General features: G+C 34.6%; 1 protein-coding gene across 3 annotated transcripts in view; it reads right to left on the bottom strand.

Moving 5' to 3' along the window:
- Window positions 1-28: 28 nt before the first annotated feature.
- Window positions 29-13,583, bottom strand: part of LOC141900009 (uncharacterized) — a 62,579-nt gene continuing 49,024 nt past the window's right edge. Inside the window, exons 6-15 of one of the 3 annotated variants that reach the window (XM_074786699.1) lie at window positions 12,886-12,978; window positions 11,353-11,415; window positions 6,913-6,969; window positions 6,255-6,341; window positions 5,542-5,667; window positions 5,409-5,456; window positions 4,821-4,976; window positions 4,345-4,476; window positions 3,726-3,761; window positions 29-2,097 (exon numbers count right to left, since the gene is read on the bottom strand). In XM_074786699.1, coding sequence (XP_074642800.1) covers window positions 1,932-2,097; window positions 3,726-3,761; window positions 4,345-4,476; window positions 4,821-4,976; window positions 5,409-5,456; window positions 5,542-5,667; window positions 6,255-6,341; window positions 6,913-6,969; window positions 11,353-11,415; window positions 12,886-12,978 — 964 coding nt within the window. In that variant the 3' untranslated portion in view covers window positions 29-1,931. Of the gene's footprint in view, window positions 2,098-3,718; window positions 3,762-4,344; window positions 4,477-4,820; window positions 4,977-5,408; window positions 5,457-5,541; window positions 5,668-6,254; window positions 6,342-6,912; window positions 6,970-11,352; window positions 11,416-12,885; window positions 12,979-13,583 lie in introns of all 3 variants that reach the window. The other 2 variants (XM_074786701.1, XM_074786700.1) reach the window with 2 other exon arrangements.

Consider the following 13,583-nt stretch of genomic DNA (forward strand, 5'->3'; position numbering starts at 1 on the left):
AAACACTTCAATAAGTTATATTTCAGTCCCTTTAATGTCTCAACATTCACTAAAAAAACAAAAGTTTAACATAAAAAAAGTTGGACAGCACTATAACGAGCATAATTCTTTTCAAAGTCTTTAATTAGAAAGAATTTTCATGTAATTACCATGACAATTTTAGAAAAACTAAAAACAAAGAAAACCGTATAACCATCATTTTTCGGTGACATCCAATAAAAAGTATTCTGGTTTTAATGTCAACTGATATGTCACTGGAGAAAACTTCAAGAAATCATTCATTTCAGCTTAGGGCTAAAAGCCATAATTAAAAGTTTCCTGATGTGAACTCTTACAGAAGATTTAAGATTAAGCTCTTCTTCTCAAGAGTTCTCTCTGAAAACTACTTTAAAGACGACAAATTCTGCTGGATTTGAAAAATCTTTTACACTGCACATGTGTTGTATTCTATAAGCTGCTTAACTTGAGATTCGATGCTGTGTTCATCTAGTGGGTGGATATAGCCAGGCAATGGTACTTCACATTTAAGAGCCTGATTTAGCGGCTATTTGCTATTTGAGAATTTCAGCCATCCATCTTCATTTCAAAAGGTTTGATGGATCAACAAAACATGTTGCACTGAATTGGATCATAAGGCGCTTATAAATAAGACATTAAAGCTAGAAGATCATTAATGCTGGTGCATTTGTTCATTTCAATGAAGACATTGCAGTTTAATATGAGTAACATCCAAAGAAACGTTCAGCAAATATATTATTATATAACAAATAATTCATAAATCAATTTTCAGGTGAAATAAATAAATACATAAATAAATAAATAAATATAACAATGTGACTAGCTTAGCTTTAAGTATTCAATTGGCAAGATATGAAATCATAATCATTTTTCTTCAACCTCAGACTTACAGTATAATGTATTCTACATAATATGTACAATCCATAATCAGTGTTTGGTGAGATATTTGATATTTATAGGATGTCCATACAGTATGTGTACGTGGCCACTAATGAAATTTGTGGTATAGATATGGGAGCAATTTCTGAGCTAAAAATAGCATAATACAATGAATAAAAGTTCTTACAAACATCTTTTTCTGACAAGAAACCATTCTCAAAAATTCAGTATGATAATATGAGGACCTTGCATGCATACGATTTCTTCATGGTATGGCTGGGCCCCTATAGTAGCACATAGATGATAAATATACATGCTAATGTTCTAACTTCATGGAATGGCGAAAGTTTGAAGTATATTCTTTGATTGACACAAGTGCAACTGATGCTAATGAGCAATAAAATAGCCTTGATTTACAGTGTTGAAGTTGATAGCTTTTCTGGTAGTAATTCACCCAGTTTCAACTAAATCGTGGCAAGATATTTTTGTCCGAAATAAAGCACAATTGACAAATCAATTGGTTATCGTGCATACAAATGGAAATCTTATGCCAGAAACGATTGGCACAATGACAAAACAGATGCGGTATTGAGTTTCACTCACAAACTTTATATTCACATTATCAAACAACTGAGGAGATCACTGAGTCTGAATATGATACGCCTATTTCAAACTTCATTCTTGATACATGTATCTGAACTGTAACTAGCAACGTCGCTTTATCGATTCCTCAATTTTGATAGTGTACGGCATGCACGGCGCCAGTCATTACATGACATTGCTTTTTCACCTACGCAAAATTTCAATCGTTTCTTTTCCACCACGAACTTAATTACGTTTTAAATCTCAGCACTGAAGAATAATTATCATGTAACGTATGGTTTTTATGTGCAGTTAAAAACACAAATGCACATAACGTGTTCACACACAGACACACGCGCTTATCGGAGATCATGAGACAATATTCAGTCTATTCCTCATCATTATGAAGAAGCTGAAGAACAATAGTTTCTAATTTCACAGATATTCAGTCATTATTTTCTATAGCTGTCCGCGCTACTGATACTGGTTCGACTCCAACTACGGCGATTTTTCCCATGTCGTCTAGTCCTGGATCGTGATCGGCTGGGAGAATGGCTGGATGAGCTCGGTGATGTTGGCGGACTTGGACGATAATATGGAATTGGTCGCTTTCTTGCACTAGAAAGATGAGGTATAAAATTGAGTTATCATCAGTCAGCGCTGAACGATTGGTTTGATATATGTCGGGCATATGGATGGCGTGTACAACATAACAAACAGTTTGTGTGCAAAATAAATGTATAGAAAGATGTGACTACATTTGAAATCTTCAGTCTGATAACTCCAAGATTGTATGCTTGTTCCTTAACCCCGCAAAACTTACCTTGATCTGAAATCAAAAATATCTTTAGATATACATATATACATGTACTGGGAATATAGTCCATTATGCAAAATATAAAGGATAGAACTTTAGCATGATCATCTCCCAAAAACTATATTAAAAAACCAACTGAAACAATACTTTGATAGCTTTGATACTGGAGAGTAGATTCTCACAAATGTTGGAGCGTTTGCACACGCTAAAATTGAAATTGTTCCCATCCAGTTAATGGTAGCGTGACGGAATAGCTTTCAGAGTGTCCTTCAGCTACATTATTTTATTTTCAATTCGACGATAAATTTAACAGTGGAAAAGTTTTAATGATCGTTAATTACCCCAACAAACTAGAAGAAACTTCTCAAGTAGACGTACATTTATTTAAACATGAGACTTAGCCACAGTCTTTCAGGCACGATTAAAAAAATTCACAATAAATATCTGCTTTGTCAATAACAATTAAAGAAACTACAAGTTTTCATATATTAAATGAGAAATTGATGAGAGAGGCAGACATTGCAATTGGTACAAGCAGTGATATTTGAACTGCTATATACAGTTACTCATTAGATCATGTTTTGAAAGGTTACAGAAATCATTGATTCGTAAGTTTTGCCCCACAAGTTCGTTGACATTTGAAACCTTTTGAATTGGGTTAATAGTGGTTAAATATACAATAGGATATGATAGAACAGTGCTGTAGAGGCCGACCAAACACTTCATGAATTCAGAAACAACATGTTCTGTCATATTCATATAATTATTGATGTTACACAAATTTTCTAAGTAGCAATCATATGGATATTCATCATTCATAAGTTGCAGCAATAGACAACTTATTACTGGTTAATCCAATGGGAGAAGCACATTTTTAATAAGTTCATGTAGTTTCATTCTATTTGATTGGGGGCAGAAAACAATACAAGCCATAACTCTGAAGTAGTGTGTGAACAATAAGCAAGTTACAATAAATGCTTTGTAGGTATACAGACATACATTGTTAATTATTTCATACTAATGACAGTTTAGATTGGATAATGCACAGACATATATAGCATTCAAATTAATCAACACAGTATTATAAATACATATCAGTATGAACTGATGGCCACAATGCATGATTCAAACTGATACATTACCTATGCATATAAAAAGGTTATATTGAAGGCAGCCAATTAGGGCGAGTAATTTATTTTTCATGAAGGAAGGTTAATTAAAGTAACTCAACTGTACCATACCACGAGATGATACAGCATAGATTTCTGATTGAAACTTTGTTAGTGCACCTGAGATCCCGTAGATGAGTTAATCAAATGATATTGACGGTTAATCGAACAGAATTTTGGTTATTCAGGCAAAAAATGCAATAATTAGTATTCCTTATGATGGGGTTAGTATAATGAACTATTCAAATCATACCATATACCTGCAGTAACCTGATGAACGACTGGAATACTGGGTCCTTTAATATTGAAATGTGACATTTATATTAAAACATAGGATAAAGATAAAAACAGCGTAAACTAGATTTGCTAAAATCTCCACCTCTAGTAGTGTAATTTTGATAGGACTAATTTCAAAAATTCTTTCTGTTATTTAGCAAATCTAATTCATGAGATAAGCAATACAGCATGCAAAAATAAAACTGAAGGGAATGAATAAAGATGAAATAAAATCAGTGACAATCATACACCATTAAACGACATATCTACGAATAAATATCATCAGCCCAGATATACAAAATCCCTTGTCAAGTAATTAATGTGCATCATTAATAACTGGTTTTGACTGAGACATCCTTCGGTTTGTTTGACAATCAATATTTGAACAATAGTAATAATCGTTATTTGATTGCGAAATGGAACCACATCCTATTGACATCATTGGATTTTTTCTCCATTCAACCATTGCCAATAGTTGTAACACTTTTTGCGATGGCCGATCCATATTATACACATACATATAGCTATGGAATCCTAGGACATGACAAACACGATATCGAGAATGAGAAATAATTGCATGACGTAGTTGAAATGGAATCTTACCTGGTAATTCTACGTTTATCTAAATGACTAGGTGAGCCTATTCGTCGTCGTATGGATGGACTTCGAGAGAAACTGGATCTTGAATGCGACCGAGATCGCGAGTAACTTGCGGATCGAGCCCTCGACCTTGACCTGTATTTCGAAATACATTTTTCCATTATTCCAAATGCCTATTGCCAACATTATATTTATGAAATATACATATTAGAATATAGAATTCTGTGACTATCGCACAAAGAACTATGACATGAGAAGAGATCATCACAAAGAATCTTGCAACTCTTTTTCTCAGTGATTTCTGCAAGAAGGGACTGAATATTTGCACAATCTGTTTATCATTCCTCACATACCCTGTACACGAGTCTGTCAATAAGTGAAACGGATTAAGTGGCAAATATTGAATGCAAGACTGGGCTTTTAGAAGATTTTCAAGCGCAAAGAATTTAATAGTTTATAGACCGAAATGTAAGAGTTACCTTCTGTTTGGATAGGAAGATCGTGACTGTGATCGGGAATGTGATCGTTTACTAGTCAGTTTTGGTGATGTTTTAGCAGATGATACCAATCCATTTTGTTTCGTTGGGCTATTTGAGGCACTGTGAACTGTGAGATTTTTCGGAGAAGCTTTATATCTATAATTAGAAATAGTCATCAAATACCGATCAGTACAGGGAAGTGAATTAGTTGAAAGAAGATGTCAGAATTTCATCAAAATCAAGGACAAATAAAGCATTGTAGATTAATCTGTTTTGTTAATGACATTAATTTGTTGTTAGAGTAAAAGACAGGAAAGACATTGTCACTATCAATGAACAGCTTTGGCAGGTAATATCCAGAAAGTGATTAACCAGCCATTATTGCCACAAAGACTCAAAATTTTTTGATGTGCTATAGAGCAAAGTATTGCCATGTGATACAATTTCCATTGGGACATGGTACTAATGCGACGGTAAAGGTAATTCTTTCGAAGATACTTTTTTTGTCACCACGAATTTGTGCATAGCGGTAGCCGCTACCACAAGTGTCATAACACGCATAACATATATAATTCAGTGTAAGCTTACCTAGCAGTAGGTGAAGCAGATGGTACTTCTGCTGGTAATTCTCGCAACCTGATGAAAAAGGAAATTTGTGTTTGTCATGGCTTTTGGAGAACTTGGCGTACAAGTTAAACACCTTTTAAATTTGTCTACCGACCTCTCTTTCAACTGGCTTGGACTAGCCGATTTCGTACAACTCAGTTTAACTTTACTCGAAGGCGAATGAGATGTACCTCGTCTTTTCGATGATTTTTTGCTCCTATGATATCGATCATCATCAGAACTGAAATGTAAAGAGTAAACATGAAAATTGAGAGGATTGTTGATGCAATGCAAATTTATCAATAGTTTTGTTCGTCGGAAGAAATGGATTTTTGTCGACATGAACAATGTTACGCTCAAACTGAATTTCATCTTACTATATCATATGCAAATCAATAAGGAATTTTAATATAATAGATAGTACAATGTAGTTTCTCGCGCTAAATAGCCCTCCTTATGTTTCTGAAATGATCGGCTAAATGCAGCATTCACAGACTTTCATAGAACGTGCAGGAAATTAAAGGTGTTCTGTCAAGGCAAATGGTTATAATGAGACTGAGTATGAATATGTGTCATTAATGAAGTCACGGGACACCTAGGTATATACATGAATGCATCAAAGTTCTATCAGTCGTATGATAAGCTATCACCTACTCTAGCAAGCAATTTCATAATGGTGAAGACGGAAGATTAGATTCGTTTTTTCAGATCATGCAATGACACAAGATTCTGTGTTTTGTGTTACTTGAACCTGGCTTTATCAGTAGGATTATACAATGGAGGATCGACTAGGCCAGCAGAGGGTATTAGAGATTCGCCATACTATACCTTTCATCGGATTCGGTTGAAGAGCTTTGATTTGAATCGGCTGATGAGCTGCGTGTCCGCTTTTTTTTCTTCTCCTTTGAACTTGATCTGCAAAAGATTAACAATAAAAACCCCTACAGGAAAATGCTACTGAACAGCGGTGGGTATCATTAATGAGACAAACCATTAGTAGCTTAACCAAAAACTGCACATGGATTATACAGATGTTGTCATGGGAACGTATGATTAAATTCATAAATACCCAGCAATATACATGAAAGGATTCGAATTCACATTAAAACTTTGACAAATGCTTTCAAATATTGAGCTATAATTGCCTCATTAGATTTGATCCCACACAGAGCCTCCGCGTTGAAATGATTGTGAAGTACCTTAATTGTCGTCGAAATATGTAAATTAAAATCTAATCAGCTTTTTAGATTTAGACTGCAAGCAGTTTAATTCATATATCGTTCTATCATCACTTTTGAATATTTAATGCTTCCCAGGTTGATTTGAAAGACAAGTAACAAGATCCAGGATAAGAGATTTGCTGCAAAATGTCAGGTAATCAACGAAACCATGCTCTTATCACATATTACAATTTTTCCAGTATTTACCAACGAGAATATGCACTTTTTTAAATGCAGGAACTCATTACTAGGTATCAGTTACTTACTTCTTATGCTTTCGGCGTTCTTTCTTCTTCTTGTGCTTTCTTACCGGTGATTCTGATCTACAAAATAGATAGACAACAATGAGATTAATGCGCGCGGAGAATGATCGTCATTTCTAGATGAATATAAAAAACGCCTCAGTCCTGTATTAATAAGAAAACAGTGATAACACTACACCAAGGAGATAATAAACACCAACATGGAACATCTCCATTCTTAACTAAATCAATCAGACCTGTTATTGTTCAAATATATGTATATATTTATAGGACCAACCATTGGCAAATGGATGCAGGAAGATTATTGTTAAAAATCTTTAAAAGGTTTATATAAAAGGTTGATTATGAATTTTTCCCTATCTTCCTTATCTTTTAACTCAACTTTGGGATACTCTTCTTGGAATACTAGGAAAAATCTCAGATCTGAACAAGACCTCAGTATCTCAATTCATTATCAAAGATTCCACCGATTCACCCTAACTATTGACAGATGTAACTCAAAATGGCATTTCTGCTGGTTTCTCGGCCATTCTTGGGGTTAAGTGATAAATACGGGACTTCTTCCATATAGATTAATGCCAACAACAGTGGAACTACATGTATGTTGATTTCTGTTATATTCTATGTTACTGGAGCCTGGATCTGCACTCTATCAACTAATCACATCATTTTCGCCAGAATGGTTTCACTTATAGAAAACACCCAGTCATCGGAAAACATTCAGACAAAACAAATCAACAAATAGTTGATCGAAGAAAACAGATTTACGCGTTTTGCATCAAAACAAGAATTAAACGGCTAGTGAACTCATGCTATGAATACAGAAACCTTTGAAGTTTGATCTGACATGTATTTTTTTTAAATTATAAGGGGGATGTTTGATGTTGATAAGCTTCTGAAACTTGCTCTCCCTTTCTCGAGGAAGGTTGCAGATATGAATTCATTATCCTCCGCTAGGCTGCTTTCATATCAATGCTCCATCAAATCTGTCTTTGACGTGATTAAACCATGATGAAATTTCAGAAGGGCAGATTTCTTCCACACACAAATTCTAACTTAAAAATAATTTCAAGCATAGCATGATTTACATGGGAAGAAAGGCTTCTTAATAAACCAGTAAAGTTGCTAAATACGCTCACAATTAAGATCATAAATATTTATACGTGACTAATGAGAAGATCGAGTTAGTCAGAATATTTTTTCAAGAAGTTTAATTTGTTTTCAGGTTTTACAAACTCTCTTATAAATAGCTACAGCGCCATTTATTTATCCCCAAAATAACAACGTAATTGAATTATCACTAACATGCATCCATTTGCCAGTTTGCCAATGTAAATTTACGCACAGTGGCTGTTCACACACTATCGAGACAGTCAGACTTGTGTGTGAACTTGTTTGTTTGAAAAACTAATAAGATTTTGACACAAAATTGAAGATGGTTTTTGACGAGCTCTTACCTGACTTCAAACTGCATCAGGATAATGTTAGGCAGTTGAAAAAAGGAAGTTTAAGAGTGTACTCAGTTATAAATGGAAACACACATTCGGGTTTAAAATTCGTTTTCTCAGAATCAGTAATATATTAATAATACGCACACAACACATATATTTTTTTAATCATCATCACCGCAGACATTCCGGGGCCGCACAATGAAAATCATATAGTTCATATACATATATAATGAGAGTTCATATCAATAACCGCATGTGTTTTTAAGACGGACATTTCGCTGACTACAGATTCAGCATTCATAATATGATGACACATGACATTTAGTTCTATTTTATTTCTAAACTACGACTGAAAAAGTTACGTTTTCTTATTAATTTCATTATGGTTATGTAAACAGCCACGGGAATCTTGGATATCAGAGATCTTAATATCTGAAATAAATAGTCATTTGCCTCAGCAAGCAGCTCAAAAAGACAAGCTCATTGAATATACCTGGTCAGCTACCTTCAGAAAAGGTATTGAAATTCACCTTTTTAATAAATAGAATTACTATATTTATTTGATAGGATAACTATTGGTGTAGTTGTATTTTTTATCAAATTTCAGCTTCAAGGGTTTGAATGTTTCTACATCGATTGTAAATGAATGAAATGAGGAATAAGAAAAAGTTATTCAATATATATATATATATACAATACTTTAAATCAGTCTGTCATGATCCCAACCTGAGAGGCAGAAAATAGGAAAAGAATATTGAACACTTAAAATACATAATTTCAACTTTCATTCATTGCCTAAGGGTATAAATGAATATGAACATAAAAGGTAACCAAAATTGAAATGAAACATCAGCAGAAAGAAGGTATAGAGCAAGAAAAAACAAATGACACAATGATGATTTTGATGATTGAATGGTTTTTTCATAGTCATTATTTGCCAGCGTAAATTGCAACATCCTTCATAAGACGAATGTTAAAGGTTATAACACTAAAATGCTTTCAAACACTAGATATGTTTCATGTTGGTTTTTAAGTGAGCCATGAACGCACGAATGATCATCCATGCCATTCTTTGGCATGACTGTAATGTGATGAAATGTTCGTCGGAATGATAATTTAAACTGGCAAACGAGACTGAACACAGTGAGGCTAGGAAAAACAATAGTGTGATAATGATTATAATAACCGTACAACAATAAACCCTGCTTAATCATGCAACTAGTCCAGTTTCTAATCACCACTGCCATGAATGAAAAAAATTAGCCAGCATGTACTCGAGATTGTTCGAGAAATCAAATGAAAATACCAGTTTTACCTTTCTAAAATAGCTGCTTTTCAGGAGAGAAAAATATTTCGATGAAAATGTTAAAAACCATTAGGCGTTTTTCTATTAGGCTATTGCGTTATAACAGAGATTGCGCCAAAGTATCAAACATTTCGTTATTTGGATCAAAAAGAAATAAAAGACAATAATTATGCTGCCCGTGAGCATATGAAAAATGTTTTAATTCGTCAAATTTCGTCGTATTCATAAAAGCGTATTTCGTACCTACATCGATTCACTGCAAGCAGTTGATATATCCTTAAGCAGAATTTCATTGTCAATTTGAAATGGTTCACTTTTTTGCTTAGAACATTTTGTCAGCGAGCGCCTAAATATAGTTGTACGTACCAGCTATAAATTCCTGATAACCAATTACGAAAGCCAGAAGAAGGAAACAAAATTATTAAAGTGTCCGTAAATATATCATGCAGCGGGACACAAAACGTGGCCAGTTCAAAAAAATGTATTCCTTCAACAATTGAAAATAGAATGAATTGCAAACTAAAATCTCATAAGAAAAGCCTTCATGATTATTCATTCTGGTGTTTATATCGACTATCCTTCATTACATAGCGAAATGAAGCTTCTCACAACAGATTTCTGTATAATATGTAATAATCTGCATCTGTCACCATAAATAAGCGCATTCAACAAATAGTAATAGCATAGCGCGGGTCTGATTTTCATAACAATCTATAATTGTAATAGTTATCATCATGTCTTGCCTTCAGTCAAAAGACGATATTAATAAATGCAACCTTTTCCAGCGACAGAAAATCATAAAGTTTCAGATATAAATCACTATAAAAAGGTGATTTCGTCAATATATTCATGGGGGACCTCTCTCACCTCTCTGATAGAATTAAGGTGGCTGTTAATCAGGGTTTAGATGCTCCACCCATGTGTACACGCGCACCTTAGGCATTTTATGGAATATTTCCCAAAGTATGCTCAGGGCCGTATTTTACAAGTGAAAGAGAAGACATAATTTCCGTTTCGTTACCGTTATACAAAGAAATGATAGACACATAGTTAATTGATGCATAATTCTGAGTTTTCATATAAGTGTAAAACTGAAGACAAAATGAACGCAAAAAAACAAAAAAAAAACAACGTACAACAAAGCATTAATTTTCCCACTCACAGCAGCTACAGCATTTTGATCGTTCGTCTTACGTCATTTGGAAAAAAGGTAGGAAAACTAAAGCTTATTTCAATATTCTATGAAAACACAGCTTCATTCTCAGCACGTGGTAATCGATAAGCAATAGATGTTGAAATATGATACGCTGAAAAGCATTTCTTCATCTTTTCTCAGTCTTGAGTTATCAGCAAGATACAGAGTCTTCACCGGTGAGAAAGCGGAAGCTCGTTCTATAGAATTAGAGACTAACACATGCCCCAACAAAGAATACCGAAATACATCTAAAAACCGAGAGAACATTTATACCGATATAAAACCATACAAAATAATAACGCAATTCTTATTCGAAACGATACGACGGCTCTTGAAGGAAAAAGTTCGTTAAGAATTCGACAGAGAAGAAAGTGACATTAAAACGGAAAATCCCTGTCGAGAGCTGAATTATTACGTAACACTCTCCGCTGTATTATACTTGTGACAATGAAAATTACGTGAATAACGGGTTCGATTGTTGTGAAACTCACCTGTCGTGGTGTCGCTTCTTTTTCTTCTTCTTCTCACGACGTGTCGGTGAAGGACTGGATGAGCTGTAAGAAAAAAAAAAAAATCAACCTAAATTCACAAATTATCCGCAGTTATTACTCGTGTATCGGATTCACCGCTGATGAATCGAGCAGAATCGAGCAGAATCTAGCTGAAAAGATCATTCATAATTCACCGGTTTCGGCGTTAGTCATTTCACACGAGCGGTAATTTGCGCCGTTCGCTAAAAACAACGAGAGGCGAAGAACGACTCGATTAAAGAAGTGACAAGACTGAACGCAGGAAGGAACGAATTGATTTTCGTAAAGAGGCAGCATTCAATAATGTACAAATATCAATGTTTTCCTCGTATGACAATCATTCGCAGTTCTATCACACTCACTAGACTGTCTGTCAATTCCATCTTCTTTCATGGGAAGTAACAACAATAGACGCTGTTGTCAATCAGTAAGCGCCAAGTATGGTGGCACTATTACTGGATAAGCTGCAGCCTTAAGGCATGATAAGATTCCGAATTGGAGTTTTCCTAGCGGTGTTCATGTAGAAGAAATTGATTTAAAGCCAGCGTATAATTTGCCCCGCGATATATAAACATTTAGGAAAAACATGTCATCGATACGACAAATATATCATAAATCAGATCAGGTCAAATTAAAAAATTCATTACGATTGACCTATTCGATTTAATTTCAGACCTTGGTACGAACTTTCATACAGCATCGATTTTTTATTTCATTGATCAAATCAATTCTTTGAACGAAATGTTCTTTTTTTTTCTCACAGGGCAAGCGCAACAACCTGTTTCCCGTTACAAATGAAGAAAATAGGCAATCAAGAAAGTAACAAATTTTCCCCCCAAAAAGCAATTATCTATGCGATTCGCTTTGTAGTACATGGTGGATTTGGCTGCAAGCTCAGTCCAGATGATCGATCATCAGCAGGTACCGAGAATGTAATTATAAAAGGCTTAGCACAGGATGGAGAGGCCTAGTAATATTGTATTGTGTTATCAATAACGGCAGAACTATAACTGTTCAATTGGCCTCCCACATGCCTGATATAATGCATGCAAAATCATAACTCAAATGACCAGTGCAATGATTTATGGTGCATTAACAGTTGATGATATGACGATGACAAGACAATCTTGATTGCCTTCGCGATCATCCGTGAAATCCATCATGATTTCTAGTTCCACAGATATTTGCGCTTTCGCTGCTAAAGTCTAACATTTCTAACCGATGCAGCACGACTCGCTAGAAAAAAATATATTGATACACGGTCAACAACTGCTATTCGAAACTGTGTGATAATGACATCGAAACAGCGCTGTACGTGTAAGAAAATTGTTAAGAGCAACGTTTCATCTACATATTAACAAGAATTGATAATCAATGCGCCGAGCGGAAGACATAGATTTGTATTTGCATCGGTGAAAACATGATTTCGTACTTAAAACTGGCCGAATGCTGCGTCTGACGTCGATAACAATAAAAAAAACTGAGCAGGCTTACCTGCGTTTAGAATTGATTTCCGGTTCATTTTCTTTCTGATCTTGTAACCGTTGGGAAATAAAAGGTTTGCAACAATACGTCGGCGTCTGCGCACTGAAAAATATAAAATTACACAAGGGATGATGATAAAGATTGGTATTGACAATATAACACAGTCTATATACAAGCATAGGGAAGAAATATCTGAAGTTGGTCAGGGACTCATAGGTGAAAGTTAAAATTACCATATATCACATCATAAATGCATGAAAAATTTACAAAATGCATCTTACCAGCGACGCTTTGTTAACTATTAACGGCCTTCGTTAGCTCGAAGGAAATTAATAGGGTTTTAACTATCCTGAGCCTGAGAATCAAGACTAAGCTCTTTTCTTTTGTAGTTTCCGGATTGGATCTGGGATGTGGGTATTATCATATGTAACCTTTTTCAGGATATTCGGGAGGGATTGAAAAATGTGTAATGATGAAAATTCTCGTCCATCATTTAATAGGAATGTAGGCGTACCCATCGGATGACACAAAGATAAAAAGCTCTTCGAATTAGTGATAACAATATGAAACTTTAAACTGAGGGAACGCTAGTCTGATTGCATCCTCGCGTATAATCTACATTGATTGTAGATTGATAGAAGATGAATTCCCCAGACAGTGGTAATTATGACCTTATAATAAGATACTGAAATCGATTTGATTAGATA

Source organism: Tubulanus polymorphus, chromosome 2 (genome assembly GCF_964204645.1).
Source record: "Tubulanus polymorphus chromosome 2, tnTubPoly1.2, whole genome shotgun sequence".
Classification (NCBI taxonomy): domain Eukaryota; kingdom Metazoa; phylum Nemertea; class Palaeonemertea; order Tubulaniformes; family Tubulanidae; genus Tubulanus; species Tubulanus polymorphus.